Source organism: Pan troglodytes, chromosome 9, assembly GCF_028858775.2.
Source record: "Pan troglodytes isolate AG18354 chromosome 9, NHGRI_mPanTro3-v2.0_pri, whole genome shotgun sequence".
NCBI classification, from domain to species: domain Eukaryota; kingdom Metazoa; phylum Chordata; class Mammalia; order Primates; family Hominidae; genus Pan; species Pan troglodytes.
In genome coordinates, this window is record NC_072407.2 from 10,359,442 (window position 1) to 10,372,992 (window position 13,551).

Here is a 13,551-nt window from a genome sequence, read left to right on the forward strand (position 1 = left end):
TAGAGATTTCCCTTTTATACATATTGCAACAAGTTCTCCATAAAACATTCATCTGAAATAAATTAAAAAGTCCTTTTGCCACTGCCTCCAAACATAAAAAGGAGCCTGTGCCCTAGCCCCAGCCCGGGCCACCCATGGCCCTGATTGTCCATGGAAGAAAGTTAAGGATTGAGGGGCCCACAGCCTGAGATGAGAGGGCCAGATCCTTCCTCTGAAGTCTCCAACAAGAAAGGCGAGGTGACGGCATGAGCCTGGGAGATGGCAGCCAACTCCTTGAGAAATTCAGGGAAAATGACTGCACAGTAGACAGCATTCTTGACTCGAAGAGCCTCACCTTGGCGTTCAGGGGCCCCGCCCCGGGTGAGTAGAACTGGAGTTGAAGCCCCAGGGGAGCCCCCACTTAGGCCAAGTCCTGCTCCGTCTCGCCCAGGCTGAAGGACCAATTGTGCCGCCTGCCGGGCCCTGGTTGGACTGTGTGCATGCCGCAGGAGTAACTCCCCCAAGGATGGCCTCCGGCTCTTCACTGGGAATAAACAGGGGTATCATGAAGGTGCTGGGATCAGGGAACCTCCCTTGGACTGAGAGGGGAGATTCCCCCACCCCCTAGGTTCTTGGACTTCTCCTTTAGGGTTCTGAGGAAATGGAAAAAAGGACAAAATGGACCAGAAATGAACCTCAGGTACCATTTCCTGTCCCATCCCTGAAGTTGACTCTGAGGAGTAGAGTGAGGAGTTCTTTCTCACTCCAACACCAAAAATACTGCCTGCCCAGGCTTTTTCCCTCTATCCAGCCTCCCCACCCAGCCAACCATCCTTCTCAGTCTTAATCAATCAACACTTTAGCCACTTCATTCCCAGTTAAGATCCATTCCTTCTCCATGCCCTCTCACCCTGACGAATTCTCCTATTTCCAATCACTAATCTACCACCACCAAGCTATTTCTCCTCTGTCTATAGCATGCCCTGATTTCATGCTTCCCATCACCCTTCCGAACTAGTCAACCACTTCCCTCTTCCCCAGCCTATCTATAACACCCAACCCACATCCTCTGCTCCTACAATATCCACAGGGGCTATATATGCAATTATAGTTCAGTGACAATTTCACTTCTGTCATGCTCTACTGTCCCTCCAAGATCTGCTCTTCACCATTCACCACTTCACCATTCACCAGTCCCTGTCCTGCACCAAAGCCTCTCTCCCACTGGTTGCGGCCAATTTCAAGTCAGCTTAGGCTCAAGTGAGCCATTCAAAACAACGTCCTCTTGCCTCTAACATTCTGCCTAGATTTCTGGGTCTGGATCCATATCTACTATAAAGGCCTAGATCATAATAACAATTCCCATTTCCTACATCTAATACTGGCTACAGAAATACCATACCGATCTATTAAATTTGGCATTCAGAGCCCTTCACAATCAGGCTCACACTCCTTCTACAATTTCTTTTCAAACTCTCCACACCCCACCTTGCTTTTGCATCCACATCTATCATCTTGGAACCCTTCAGGCACTTTTCATGCGCCTGTAGCTCCCTCTGCCTAAATTTTCTTTTCTCCACTTTTTTCATCATTCTACATGAAATTTTACTATCCCCACTTCTCTAGGAAGCCTCCTCTGATTTGTCTTCCACTGACTCCCAATTTTACTTCCCTTAACTCAACATACTTAATTTATTTCTATGTCTTCTACCTCATACACTAACCTGTGAACTTAAGGGCTTAGACTGTGTCTTGTCTACCTTGTCTACCTGGCCCCTCTAAAGTGGCCCCAGCACCAGAACTGTAGAAGGAAGAAATATTCACAATACTAGACCATGAAGAAACCATGCAAAAGAACTTTACCTGAGACTTCACAGCTGTGCAGTAACTTTTATGGTACTCTTTTCCCAACCCATACACTTTTCTCATTAAGCCTCCATCTCTGCTTTCAGCATATCATTTTACCTTCTACTTTGATTAGTAAATAATGAATGATGTGAAATCCCTTTCTCCTCTACACTTCACAACTACATTGCACATGTCAATTCCTCCTTGCTCTCTTCTCATTTTCCTCAAAGGGAGAAAAACAAAAAGCCTTTTCCTGTCCAAAGTTAATCTTTTTCTATTGCTCTAGATCCCATTACTCCCAACACCTTTAGGACCTTGCTCCTTCTGGTATTACATTCCTCTAGTCACTCTCCAGATTGTACATTCTTTGAAGGCAGAAATTACATCTTGTACCTCCCTGAATTCCCTGTACTAAAGACAATGCCTGGCACACATTGCAAATGTTCAAGATACCTGTTAAGCGAAAAGTCTAGATTTAAAACTTCATAACGATATTTAATTCTTCCTCCTTCCTTATACCACTCACCAAACTCCACCAACACTTCCTTCTCATTTCTGCCTCATTAAATGCTTCCCTTCCACGTCCACTATTCTAATTCAAGCCTCCCTGGTAACATCTACATTATAGCAGAAGCCTCCTGATGCTTCCTGACTCTTTTCTCCTAGCTTGACTGCATCTGAGCTAACATACTAATCTCTCCACTTCCAGATTTAGAACTTCCAGTGGTTTTTCACTGCCTAAAACATCCCAACTTCTACTCTGAGAAATTCAGCTCCAGCCAAATCTCTCCAGCCTTACTGCCAATTATTCCACCAACTTTTAAATCCCCTACTCCAACTAAACAGTCCAGGACCTCTCCTGAAAAAAAAAAAAAAAAAGATTCCCCACTCCTTTGCCTACCTAAGTCCTACCCATCTCTCAAGGCCCATGTCAAATGCCATGTCCTTTACTAAGCTGTAATAATATCGCAACCTAGAGACTACTCTGTCCTCTTTCTTGTCCCCAAATTCTAGAGTAGTTTTTGCTAGAACTGCTGATCTGGCTCTTAATAGATAGAACTATGTTCTATCCCCTGACCAGAAGTCTGAGAACAAACATGAAGACTCAATTTTCTACAACTCACTAGGTCCTGGCACAACATTTCACTCTTAATAAGAGCTCAATTAACCTGGGTTAATAGGCTATCTAGGGAGGGCAGGTACGGGTGTGGTGGGATAGGCCTCACCTAGGGGATCAGAACGGCGTGGGGCAGGTCCTGCTGCAGGGCCCTCAGCCCAGTCCAACTTGCCACGGGCAATGAGGTACTTCTTGGCTTTGGACAGCAGTGCTGGGAAGTCCTCCTGGGAAGCCGCAAAGTTCTCAATCTTATTCTTCACAGAGCCCAGCACCTATGAAGCACACCTTCATGACATTTCTGAGCAGCTCTAGACTGATACAGTCCTTTCTAGTCCCACTGGGCCTGTTCCCAGCCCACCCAGGGTCACTCCAGCTGCGGGCCTGGCCCACCACGGAGCCTGGACGCACCCATGCATGCATGCACCGCACACCTGCAGCAGGGACTTGACACTGGGCTGGAAGACCATGTTGGTGTTGAGCAGGAAAGAGCGGAGCAGGGGCTGGGGGTGACAGGCCAGCTGGGCCACCAGCCCCGTCAGCAGGAAGTTGACATAGACGGAGTTCTGCAGCATGTTCTCGAGTTTGGCAAAGAGCACAGCCATGAAGGGGCCTGGGGTGGGGGGGAGGTGGGCACAAGGATACAAAGCCTGAACACAATGCACATCGCACGCATTCCTCCCCAAAACAAGAGACCCCCACCAGATGAAAAGTATTTGTATGTCAGCCTCTGGGTATGTTTAAATATCCCGTGGCCACCTATTCTGGAGGAAATAAGATGGCAGACACCATATGGACCCACAAGATTCCAGATGCCAGCTTTACACACATTCAAGCTGACAAGCCAGATCTTAGGCTCTGGACTCTGAAAGATCTGGTTTCATTGGCTTTGCCCTTTACTAGTTTGGACAGGTCAAAATTGTCCAAGCCTTAGTTTCCTAGTTCGTAAAATAGGAAAATATACCTACCTCATAAGGTGATGAAGAGGATCAAAGAGTTATCAATATAAAGCATTTAGCCTCAGATCTGGCAAATTTTAAGTGTTCAGTTATAACCATAAGCTACAATTACATATTGTTTTTATAAAAGATTCACCCAAGAGGCACAACAGAAGAACAAATAGGTTGAGAAAGTAATTAGGTCCAAAAAGAATTAGGTTCCACAAAAAACGGAGGATAACACTAAACCTGCTCAGAAAGAAAGCTAGAAGATGGTGTTGCAAAGACAAAGTAACTATGTGAGCCAATTTAAAGTTAGGGAAAAAAATATTTGGAGGACCAGACAAGACATCAGTTTTGTCTTTCAGAAGCTGGGAACCAAGACGGTGGAACAGAATATGTAGTAAAAGGATAGCTTAGTGCAGGGGCAGAGAAACTGACTGAGGACAGACTCTTTGGTGGGAGACAAGGAAGGGAAAGGATCAGCATTATCCACTGGGAAAACTGACCTCAGCTAAGCCAGATCACCAGCAGTAGGCCTCTATAACCATCACAGTCCTTCTGATTAGGGATTTTTTTGGGGAAAGGGAGTATATCTAAGAACTGTACTATGAATTGAGACAGGAGAATGATGGAGGGCAGGAGGGAGTGAATCCTGAAAAAGATGCTAAAACATTTTTCACTCCAGGTGCACATGTCTAGCATTAGCTTCAAAACAACTCTAGCTTAACAGAGTCCTAAGACGCCCCATAATTTTGTCCTGTTCCTTTCATTTCCTGGAAGTTTCTTGGAAAAAAAAAATTGAAAAGCTCAGATAAGTTTACCAAAGGAAAAAAAGACAAAAGCTTCAATTAATACTTCAAGACTGTGGTAAAACCTGCACGCTATCACCTAGTGGTACTGAGCTGAAAGGAACAGAGCAGAGGCTAAATAAATGGAAAGATAGATTTTCTGCAGGAGGCAAGAAGAGGGAATTGGCACAACTCCATGGCAGAAGCCCTGGTGCTGTATGAGCAGGATGGCCAGCATCTCCCAGGCCCAGTCAGGACATGAACTTATCAAGGCATGACAATCTGACTATGAACAACTGGAAGATGAGTGTTTGCCTTAGTCAACTTAAATCTGCTATGTACCCAGAGATCCTAGTGAAAAGCTACCACTTGCTGAGTTCTCACAATGTGCCATAATTGCAGTAAATGATTTATATGCATCTATGGCAGAGATGGGAGGCTAATGTAAGGTATGCCTAATCCAAGGCCTGTGATCTTAGCCTTAGCTACTACTTCTCAGAGGTGGGTTTGTTTTTTGTTTGGTTGGTTTTTTTTGTTTTTTGGTTTTCCTGGCCTGAGGTTTAGAATGGCGGGGTAAGCTGGCTCTCATACAAAAACAAAGAGGAGTTAGTCCAACCACTCAGATCGAGTCTAGCTCCAGCGCATCCTTGAGAGTCCAAATGAACTCAGTCAGGGAGCTCAGGGCCACGCTTTGTCATTTGCCTTCAAAGAAATTGCACTCTATCTGCTTAAGACAGTCTTAGTGCTAGCAGACAGTCACAGCAACCAAGAAGGTACAAGGAAAGCGAACAGGAAAAACTTGAAATCAAGTCCTTCTTTGAAGAGGTGGGGAGGAAGGAGCTGAGTAGGGAGAAAAATACCAGAAGGTTAACCTTAGGCCCCAGGAGAGCTGACAGAAAACCCAAGACCCAGACAGATAAACTGGACGGAATGGCATAGAGAGTGTTTAGGTGCCTCTCCATACAGGACAGCACGTATGTCTTCAATATGGTTCAGAAATATTGCTGTGATTCACCAGGAAACATCAAACACAGAATATCCTAATTACAAATCGCAGGAAATGGCCAGACTAGGGAAAGAGGAGGAACATGCACATAGGACATACATACAAGGCTCAGATATAAGTCAATACTCAAACCAGCACAAGCATGGAAGACGTACAGACAGACACAGGGACACAAGTATGACATGACACGTATCTGGAAGTGATGCAAGCAGGATGGATGAGGGGCTAGGCAAGTACACAGAAATGACATGGCCAAGAGGTCCAAGAAACCAGCACAAACATGTCGAGAACATGCAAAGAGTACACAGAAGGGAAGGCCTAGACTAAGTAGCTTACCAGTGAAGGGCTGGCTTGGCAGCTGGTTGAGAGTCCGCAAAGGGCTGCTGAGGAAGGGGCCAGGGGGCTCAGGGGGACAGGTGAAGCTCTCGTAGGCCTCCTCCTCCTCAAGGGGCAGTGGAGGTTCTAAGGGGGACTCTGAGCCAGTTCCCCCATTGCTCAATGCCACCTCTAGCTCCCGGAGCTCCTGCCCAAAGCCCTCTAGTCCTGCCATGCCCTCGGAGATGCCCTCTAGCAGTTCCCCAGCTCCCTCCTTTGGCACCAGACGAACCTTCTTCGCCCCCTCAGGCCATGATCCTGGCACTCCATTGAGCTGGGGAGGGGGCAGGTGACCAGGGCCCTCCCCTGCACCCCCAGCCAGCCCCCTACTCCCCAGCTCTTCCTCCTCCCCTTCCCCCACGTTGTTCCTGTCCTCCTCAGGCAGTAGGCTGCGTTTCTTAGTCCGGGAGCCAAAAGGACTGGGCTCAGGAGAGGGCCGCTCGCCATCATAGGGGGCAGACCAGGTACGACAGGCTCGGACACAGCGGTCCACACCACGACGTGCCTCACGCAGATACTCCAGGTAATTGTCTTCCAGCTCTCCAGGCTCCTCTGCAGGGGTAGGCCGTCGGCCAGGGCTGGAGGCTGGGGATGCAGAAAGCCCTGGTGAGCAAGGGGCTGGGCCTGGAGACTCAGAGCCACCCAGGCTCTGCTGCCGCAGGAAGAGAGCCAGACGAGATGGTGTGGAGGGCCGGGGTACTGTCATCACAGAAGAGGAGTCCACACTTGGGCTTCCAGGACCTGCAAAGGGAAAAAATATAAGAGAAATCAAGGAGACAGAGGTTCAGAAGGAGAGATAAGACACCTCGGGAGACTAAGAAAGAAGATAATGGGGAGGCAGAAACATGGAATCTATTCAGACAGCTAACTGTCCAACCTCCTAATTAACCTTATCCTCATCCAGCACCCCCACTCACCACCGTCACCACTGAAGGCACAATGGAAACAGGAAGAGTATACGATCCTAATTAACCTTATCCTCACCCAGCACCCCCACTCACCACCACCACCACTGAAGGCACAATGGAAACAGGAAGAGTATACGACTAGAGAGAAGGACAAGCATAGCTTTGCCCAGAAGTCCCACTCTAATTTTCTTTGGTGAGTGTTAAGGGTCCCCCCTGCAAGACACCCTCATCAACCTCCCCAAAGACAGAATATCATTCATGGACACCTTCCTCCCCTCACCCCAGCCCCTCCTTGCTACGCTCCCCCAGAACCTAGGCCATACCCGTGATGTCCTCCCTTCTCCCTGTCTCTCTGCTAGGCCCACCTCGTGCCCATGAGGCATGCTCTGGACGAGGTGGGCTGGGGGCGTGGTGCCGACAACAGCGTGGGATTAGGGAGAGAAACTTGTCAGCTGCTCGTCCATATAGGTCCACATCACGAACAGCCGGCTTCTGGCTCAGCATAACGTGGTTACATGGAACAAGATACCTGAGAAAGACATCAGAAAGGGGACACAGGGTAGATCAGGAAGGAAGGACAGGGCCTAGAGGAACATCAGGCCAATGAAACTGCATGGTTAAGCCAGGCTCCAAGTGGAAACTCATGAGTAACCCCTATATAGCCCATTGCCCCAGCAATGCATAAGACTCTGAGGCTTCAGGGTCAGCCATCCCTCAGCCCTGCCCCAACAGATACCTGAGAACCAGCTGCAGCAGGACATCCTCACAGCTGAGGTTCAGGAGGGTCCTGAAGAGACTCAGAGAGACCATGCAGAGCTGGGGGGGGTGGAGGGGAGGGAGGGAGTCACCATAAGAGCTCTCTGCCCTCCAAGCCATTCACCAAACGGGAACCCCCCCAGCCCCAAGTTGGCCCAACCAACCACTCCTAGAGGAACTCCTAGAGGACCATGTATCACGCCTGGCACATAAGTCATTCAAGTATTAGCTAGATGATCACACGATCTTTGCGAGCAAGACTTTGCTATTCATACAAATGAAGCATCTCAGACCCAATGGACTTCTATAGACTCTCTAGCTATATATACCTGGTCAGCAGAGACTCCAGCAACACTTGAACGAAAATCCATGAGAAGAGACTAAGAAATACTGTGATTGAGTGAATGACTAACAGGAGACAACAGAAACATGGTAATTAAGTGAATGCCTGCCAGAAGGGACTGTAGCAATACAGTAACTGAATGCCTACCAATAAGAAACTAGAGGGAACCGGGAAGATTCCCAACTGGGAAGTAGGTGGGGCTGCAAACATGAAGTCTGAGTCACCTCTCTAACACTAGTGTATCTCTCAGAAGGCAGGATAAAGAACAACTCAAGCGCAGCTGACAGGAAAAGGAAAAAGTAGGTGGGTCAAGATTAGAGGAAATCTTTTATTTTAGAAAAGGAAGAAGGTTGGTTCATCTCTGACTAGGTAAAGAAAACACATATGTAACCTTTCCCTCACTTCTCTGAATCTTCCTAGCACTTTCTCTATACTTCCCTTACAGCAAGTGTGTCAGACACCTTGAGCTCCCTGAAGACAACGAATGGGTCTTGGTCTAGGGCACTACCTGAACAGTTCAGGCATTCATTATTTGCTACATGACCACGGGAGAATTAAAAGTCAACCACACAGCAAGAAAAACACGTGACAGCAGTTCACATTTTGAATAGCATGGATGTTCAGGAGGCTATCCTAAATGACCACGTTAGCTAGCAATGAAAAAATTCAGACTCACTGAAAAGTAGTAAGTGGGTAGAAAAGTGGTCCCTCAAAGATGCTCACATCCTAATCTCCAGACCCTAAAAATATTTCACCTCACGTGGCAGAGACAACTTCGCAGATGTGATTATCCTAGATGAGATTATCCTAGATATCCACAGATAATTGAGATCCATAGACATCTATTGTCTAAGGATGAAGGGGGGCCATGAGCCAAGGAATCTGGTTGCTCTACAGGCTGAGAATGTTCTTCAGTTGTCAACCAGCAAGAAAACAGAGATCTCAATCCCACAACTGCTAGAAAATTAATTCTGCCAATAGAAATAAGGAAACGGATCCTGTCCTACGGCCTCCTGAAAGGAACACAGACCCCACCCCCCAAAATTTTGATTTTAGCCTGGCGAGATCCATGTCATGCGTATGACCTACAAAACTGTAAGACAATAAATCTGTTTTAAACATTAGGTTTGATAATCTGTTATGACAGCAATACGAAATTAACACAGGCTGGTTAGCCAAAATTAGTCACTTCAAGGCACACAAGACAGGCTATATACGTTACAAAGTCAAGCCAAAGAATCAAGCTTGAAAGGACCACAGTGGAAAGGAAAGCATCTACATGTTTAACACGGGCATCCTGAAATTACAAGAGATCTGTTCCTCCAAGAACCAGGAACCAAGAAGAAACATCCCAAGAAGATGTAAGGCTCCTAAGACCAGGGGACCAAATGGGAGACTAATAGAAACAACTACTAAAAAAATGAAAGATAGTGAGTAAGAAGCAAAGTTAGGATAAGACAAAAGGAAGAAACAACAGATAAAACCTCAAAAAGAAAATCAACTGGCTGTAAACATGAACAGGACAATATGAGGCCAATCATGGCCTAATTTCAGCATAATGAGGGAAAAAAATACTTTTGGTATCTTTGTAAAATTAAAGCTTTAATACCTATTCCCTATTGGTTCCAATAAATCTTAACCCAAGGCATCTATCACGATTACTTTTTGGAAAATTTTAAAAATACACATGTCCTGAGCCTACTCCCAAAGATTCAAGAAATCTGAGGTAGAGCTCAGAATCTGTTGTAGTTGTTAGTTGTCATCTTCAAAGATTCACAGACGTTTCTAAAGTATACACTTGGTTTAGAAACACTGGTTTAATCAGTCAGTCTGGAATATTTCTTATACACCCTAACTTAGCTTCAGAAACTGCACCTATACAAAACACAGCTATCCAGGAAACTGACCTGGAACTCTACTACCAAGTATCTCATTATCTAGAAGTTTTCCAGAGCTCTCAGTGATGAAAGAACTTCTATTTTAAACACATGGATCCAGGAAACTTTAACTTATAATAAAAAAAGGAAGCAAAAATGGTCCCAGAGGCAAAATAAATGCCATGAAGTCCATGGCAAAATTAATGCTTTATTCTCCTAGAGAGGCTTAAGTCTTTATAACTTGGAAACCATCCACTCCCATGTTATATATATTTCTATTTGTTAATATCCAAACTTCTTGCCATGGTCTTCCAGGTCATGCATGATCTGAATTTTACCCCTCTATTTCTATCTCATTCCCTTCTTCCCCTTGCTCACTACACCTCTAGTCTTTCATTTCCTCAAACATGTTAAGCTCTTCCCCCACTTGATGTCCTTTGCATGCTGATCCCCTTGCTTTCCTGTTCTTCTACTTGATCAATAAGTTAACTCCTTTATAATCTCTATGTCTCAGTTCAATGTCATCTCTTCAGAGAGGTCTTCCTTGGCCACCCTATTATTTCTAAGCACTCTAGTTTTTTCATAACCCTGACCACAACTTATTAATGTGTTTGCTTGTCTGTCTTCTCTACAAAGTAAGCTCCATGAAGTCAGCAACAATGTCTACCTTATTTATCACTGTATCCCCAGCACCAGCAAACAGTATGGCACACAGTGAACATTCAATAAAAATGTTTAGGAGGAAGGACCGAAAGTAGATAGGTGGGTGGATGAGTGCTCCAAGTTATAGTTCAAAAGCAGCAAATCCAAAGGAGAAAGAAGGCAAGCATATCAGTAGCACCTGGATCATCTACCAAAGCAGACACACAACCTAAAGTGCTCTCAAGTCACCCAAAGCAGGCCACAGAATGATAAACAGTTTAAGAGAACTCAGGCCAATACTACATTACGAACACTGCACAGTAGCAAAACCTATAGTCATGATGAACAGCCAAAGTCATCCAGAAAAGATAGATTCATCTATCATAAAAGCAGGGGAGTAGATTAAAATCTGTACCCAAAATGGTTAAAAGTTTAATGCTGGAAAGTTAATGCCACTTAATTTTGAGGTGACTGCTGGAGATACAGGCAAAAGAAGGGCAGGAATACCCTCCCAGAACAAAGGTCAGAGAAAGAAGATGGCTCATCCAGATAAGCTAGGACAGGGGTAAGGGCCATACCCGGGAGTTACTGCCAATACGAGCAACGAGGGTGTCGAGGATGGTGTGGGTGTCATGCCGGTGCAACAACAGGAATCGCAGGAAGGTACGGAGCAAAGCAGGCTCTGAGATACTCCGTAGGAAAAGTTCCAGATAGGCGGTACTGGCGATCATCTCCTCCACAGAGGTCTGGACAAAAAGAAGGGAAAGTCTGGAAATGCACAGCTTCCCTGCACATACAGGGCCATTTTCCCTGGATTCTAAGAGAAATCAGGAGCAGACAGGGCAAAAGGGAGGAGTACTCTACCCACTGCCTCCTACGTTAGTCCTGGCACTGAGGTTACCACTGCAGCTTAGCCCCTTATATGCCTTGCCACCCATGACTCTCACCTTGTGCAAGGCAGGACCCATGACAGGCACCAGGAACCCATTATGGATATAATCAACCAACTGCTTCTGCACCAGGGGGTGAGCCACCTGTAGGAGTGCCAGAGAGAAGGGGGAGGGTTATGAGGAGACCACTGCCTGGAAGGGAGTAGAATAGTACACTACAGAGAGGCATCCTACTTCCAAGATGGAAAAATGACAGAACTCCAGGGAATATACCCCCTCCTACCTAATCTCCCAAAAATGACCAAGGGCCAGACTTTCAGTCCTACCTGAATTACTGCATTGCAGAACTCCAGGGAACTCATGAAGAGTGCAAGGGCTGGCACTCCCAGCCAGTCTTCCCGTCGCAGACAGTGCCAATCATCCCCTGGAACCTCAATCTTTCGAGGCAGTGATGAGTACAGGGCACTGAGCCCTGTGGCCAGCACCTATGAGAAGTTACCAAAAGCTCATATATAAAATATATTTGTAAAATATAAAAACTGGAACAGGGGAGCTAGTAATCCAGAGTTTTGATGGGAATAGGGGTATAAGCTATTACCAAAGCAAGCATTTGGCTACCCAATGTGCCTGAAACTCACCTAGAATTCACAGGCCTACAAAGAGACTTAGTATCTGCCCTATCCATCTAAGCCCATGATTCATCCCCACTACAACTCCAGGGGGCTGCTTTCAAATCCAGGAACTGTTTCCTAGGGGAACGGGCCCTGGAACATAGCCTCTCCCCATCTCCTGGATAGGAAGGTGCTGTTCAGTATCTACACACCACACCCTACCCTCCAAGCCAGGGGGTGCTAACCGGGCAGAAGTAAGAGTGATCCGCGATGTAGCGGCCCACAGTGGGGCTCCCAGCTGACAAAGCCATGAGAAGAAGTAGGGCATCACGGGCCTGCTGGCCCAGGGTGCCCTCTCGATGCACAAAAGGGACAAGGCGAGAAAAGAGAAGAAGACGGGGAGCAGCTCCAGGCTCAGGAGGTGGCTGCAGGAAGAACTCGAGCAATGAAGGCTCCTGGGCCACACAAACACACAGCTGGCTGAGAAGTAGCACCAAGCCTTCATCCAGTGCTGGGCTACTGGGCACAGGGCGGCCACAGGCATCCAGCAGGGTGAGCAGAGCCTCACGAACTGGACCATGCCGCAACAGTGGCTGGCGAGCTTCGCTCACTAGCATTTCAAATAGTTTCAGTTGCTCAGCCCGCCGTTCCTCGACCCCATCCCCAAGCTCATCCCATTGCAGCTGCCATGTCAACACACGGGTCAGCAGATCCTCGCGCAGAGCAAACTCCAGCAGTGGCCCAGGGCCTGTGGGGGCCGAGGGAACTGCACGATCCTCTGCCAGCAGTGTCAACATCTGGTAAGTGTGGTTGCGCACAGCACTGAGATCGTCTGCACCCCCAGGAGCTGCCTGAGGGCCTTGCCGCTCCAGGATTCGCACCACCTAGGGAAAAAGGACAGAAGATGGAAGGAATCTAAATTGATAAGGTTACTAAATGGGATGAGGAGAATATAGAAGGTTGGGAGAACTCAGGTGATCAGCAGACAAGGCCCTTTGCCATACAGTCTCCTACCTGGGACCAGTGATTCTTGAAGACCATGAGGCAGGTCTCGGGATCAGCCATGACTGGGGTTTGGAGATTGGCCCCTTGAGGTATACGGTGCCCAGGGCCCCGGGAGGCCAGTCTGCTCAGCCAATTCATCCTCTCCATGAGGCAGGCTGGGCAGGACTGGCAGCCAGAGGCCTACACTCTGAGGATTTGCCAGCTGGAGGTTTTCTCCACTTGTGTCTCCAGTCTGCTTCATCCGGTCTGTAGGAGCCAGTAGCTGCCCATGGAGCCAGAGGTTATACCAGGCTGGAATGGCAAGCCCAGAGGCCACTGGCCAGTCCAGATTTCTAAATCTAATTCAGAGAAGAGATAATGGAATGGATAAATAGAAGCTCACTTTCCAGAACTCAGAACCACCACTCCACTGAAAACTCCACACACCTATATATACATACACACACACACACAGTCAGCAACTGACAT

The 13,551-nt window shown here is 47.1% G+C and overlaps 1 protein-coding gene across 8 annotated transcripts in view; it reads right to left on the minus strand.

The window, feature by feature from the left end:
- The window catches only part of FHIP1B (FHF complex subunit HOOK interacting protein 1B), a 23,593-nt gene continuing 10,042 nt past the window's right edge, over positions 1-13,551 (minus strand). The window contains exons 2-12 of one of the 8 annotated variants that reach the window (XR_010147457.1): positions 13,093-13,421; positions 12,324-12,962; positions 11,794-11,952; positions 11,525-11,611; positions 11,156-11,323; positions 7,696-7,775; positions 7,283-7,488; positions 6,013-6,792; positions 3,353-3,554; positions 3,054-3,216; positions 1-523 (exon numbers count right to left, since the gene is read on the minus strand). Coding sequence is in view for 5 of the 8 variants with exons in the window: in XM_016920255.4 (XP_016775744.1) it covers positions 162-523; positions 3,054-3,216; positions 3,376-3,554; positions 6,013-6,792; positions 7,283-7,488; positions 7,696-7,775; positions 11,156-11,323; positions 11,525-11,611; positions 11,794-11,952; positions 12,324-12,962; positions 13,093-13,230 (2,961 nt within the window). In the remaining 3 variants the exon portion in view is untranslated. The other 7 variants (XR_010147458.1, XR_010147459.1, XM_016920256.4 and 4 more) reach the window with 7 other exon arrangements.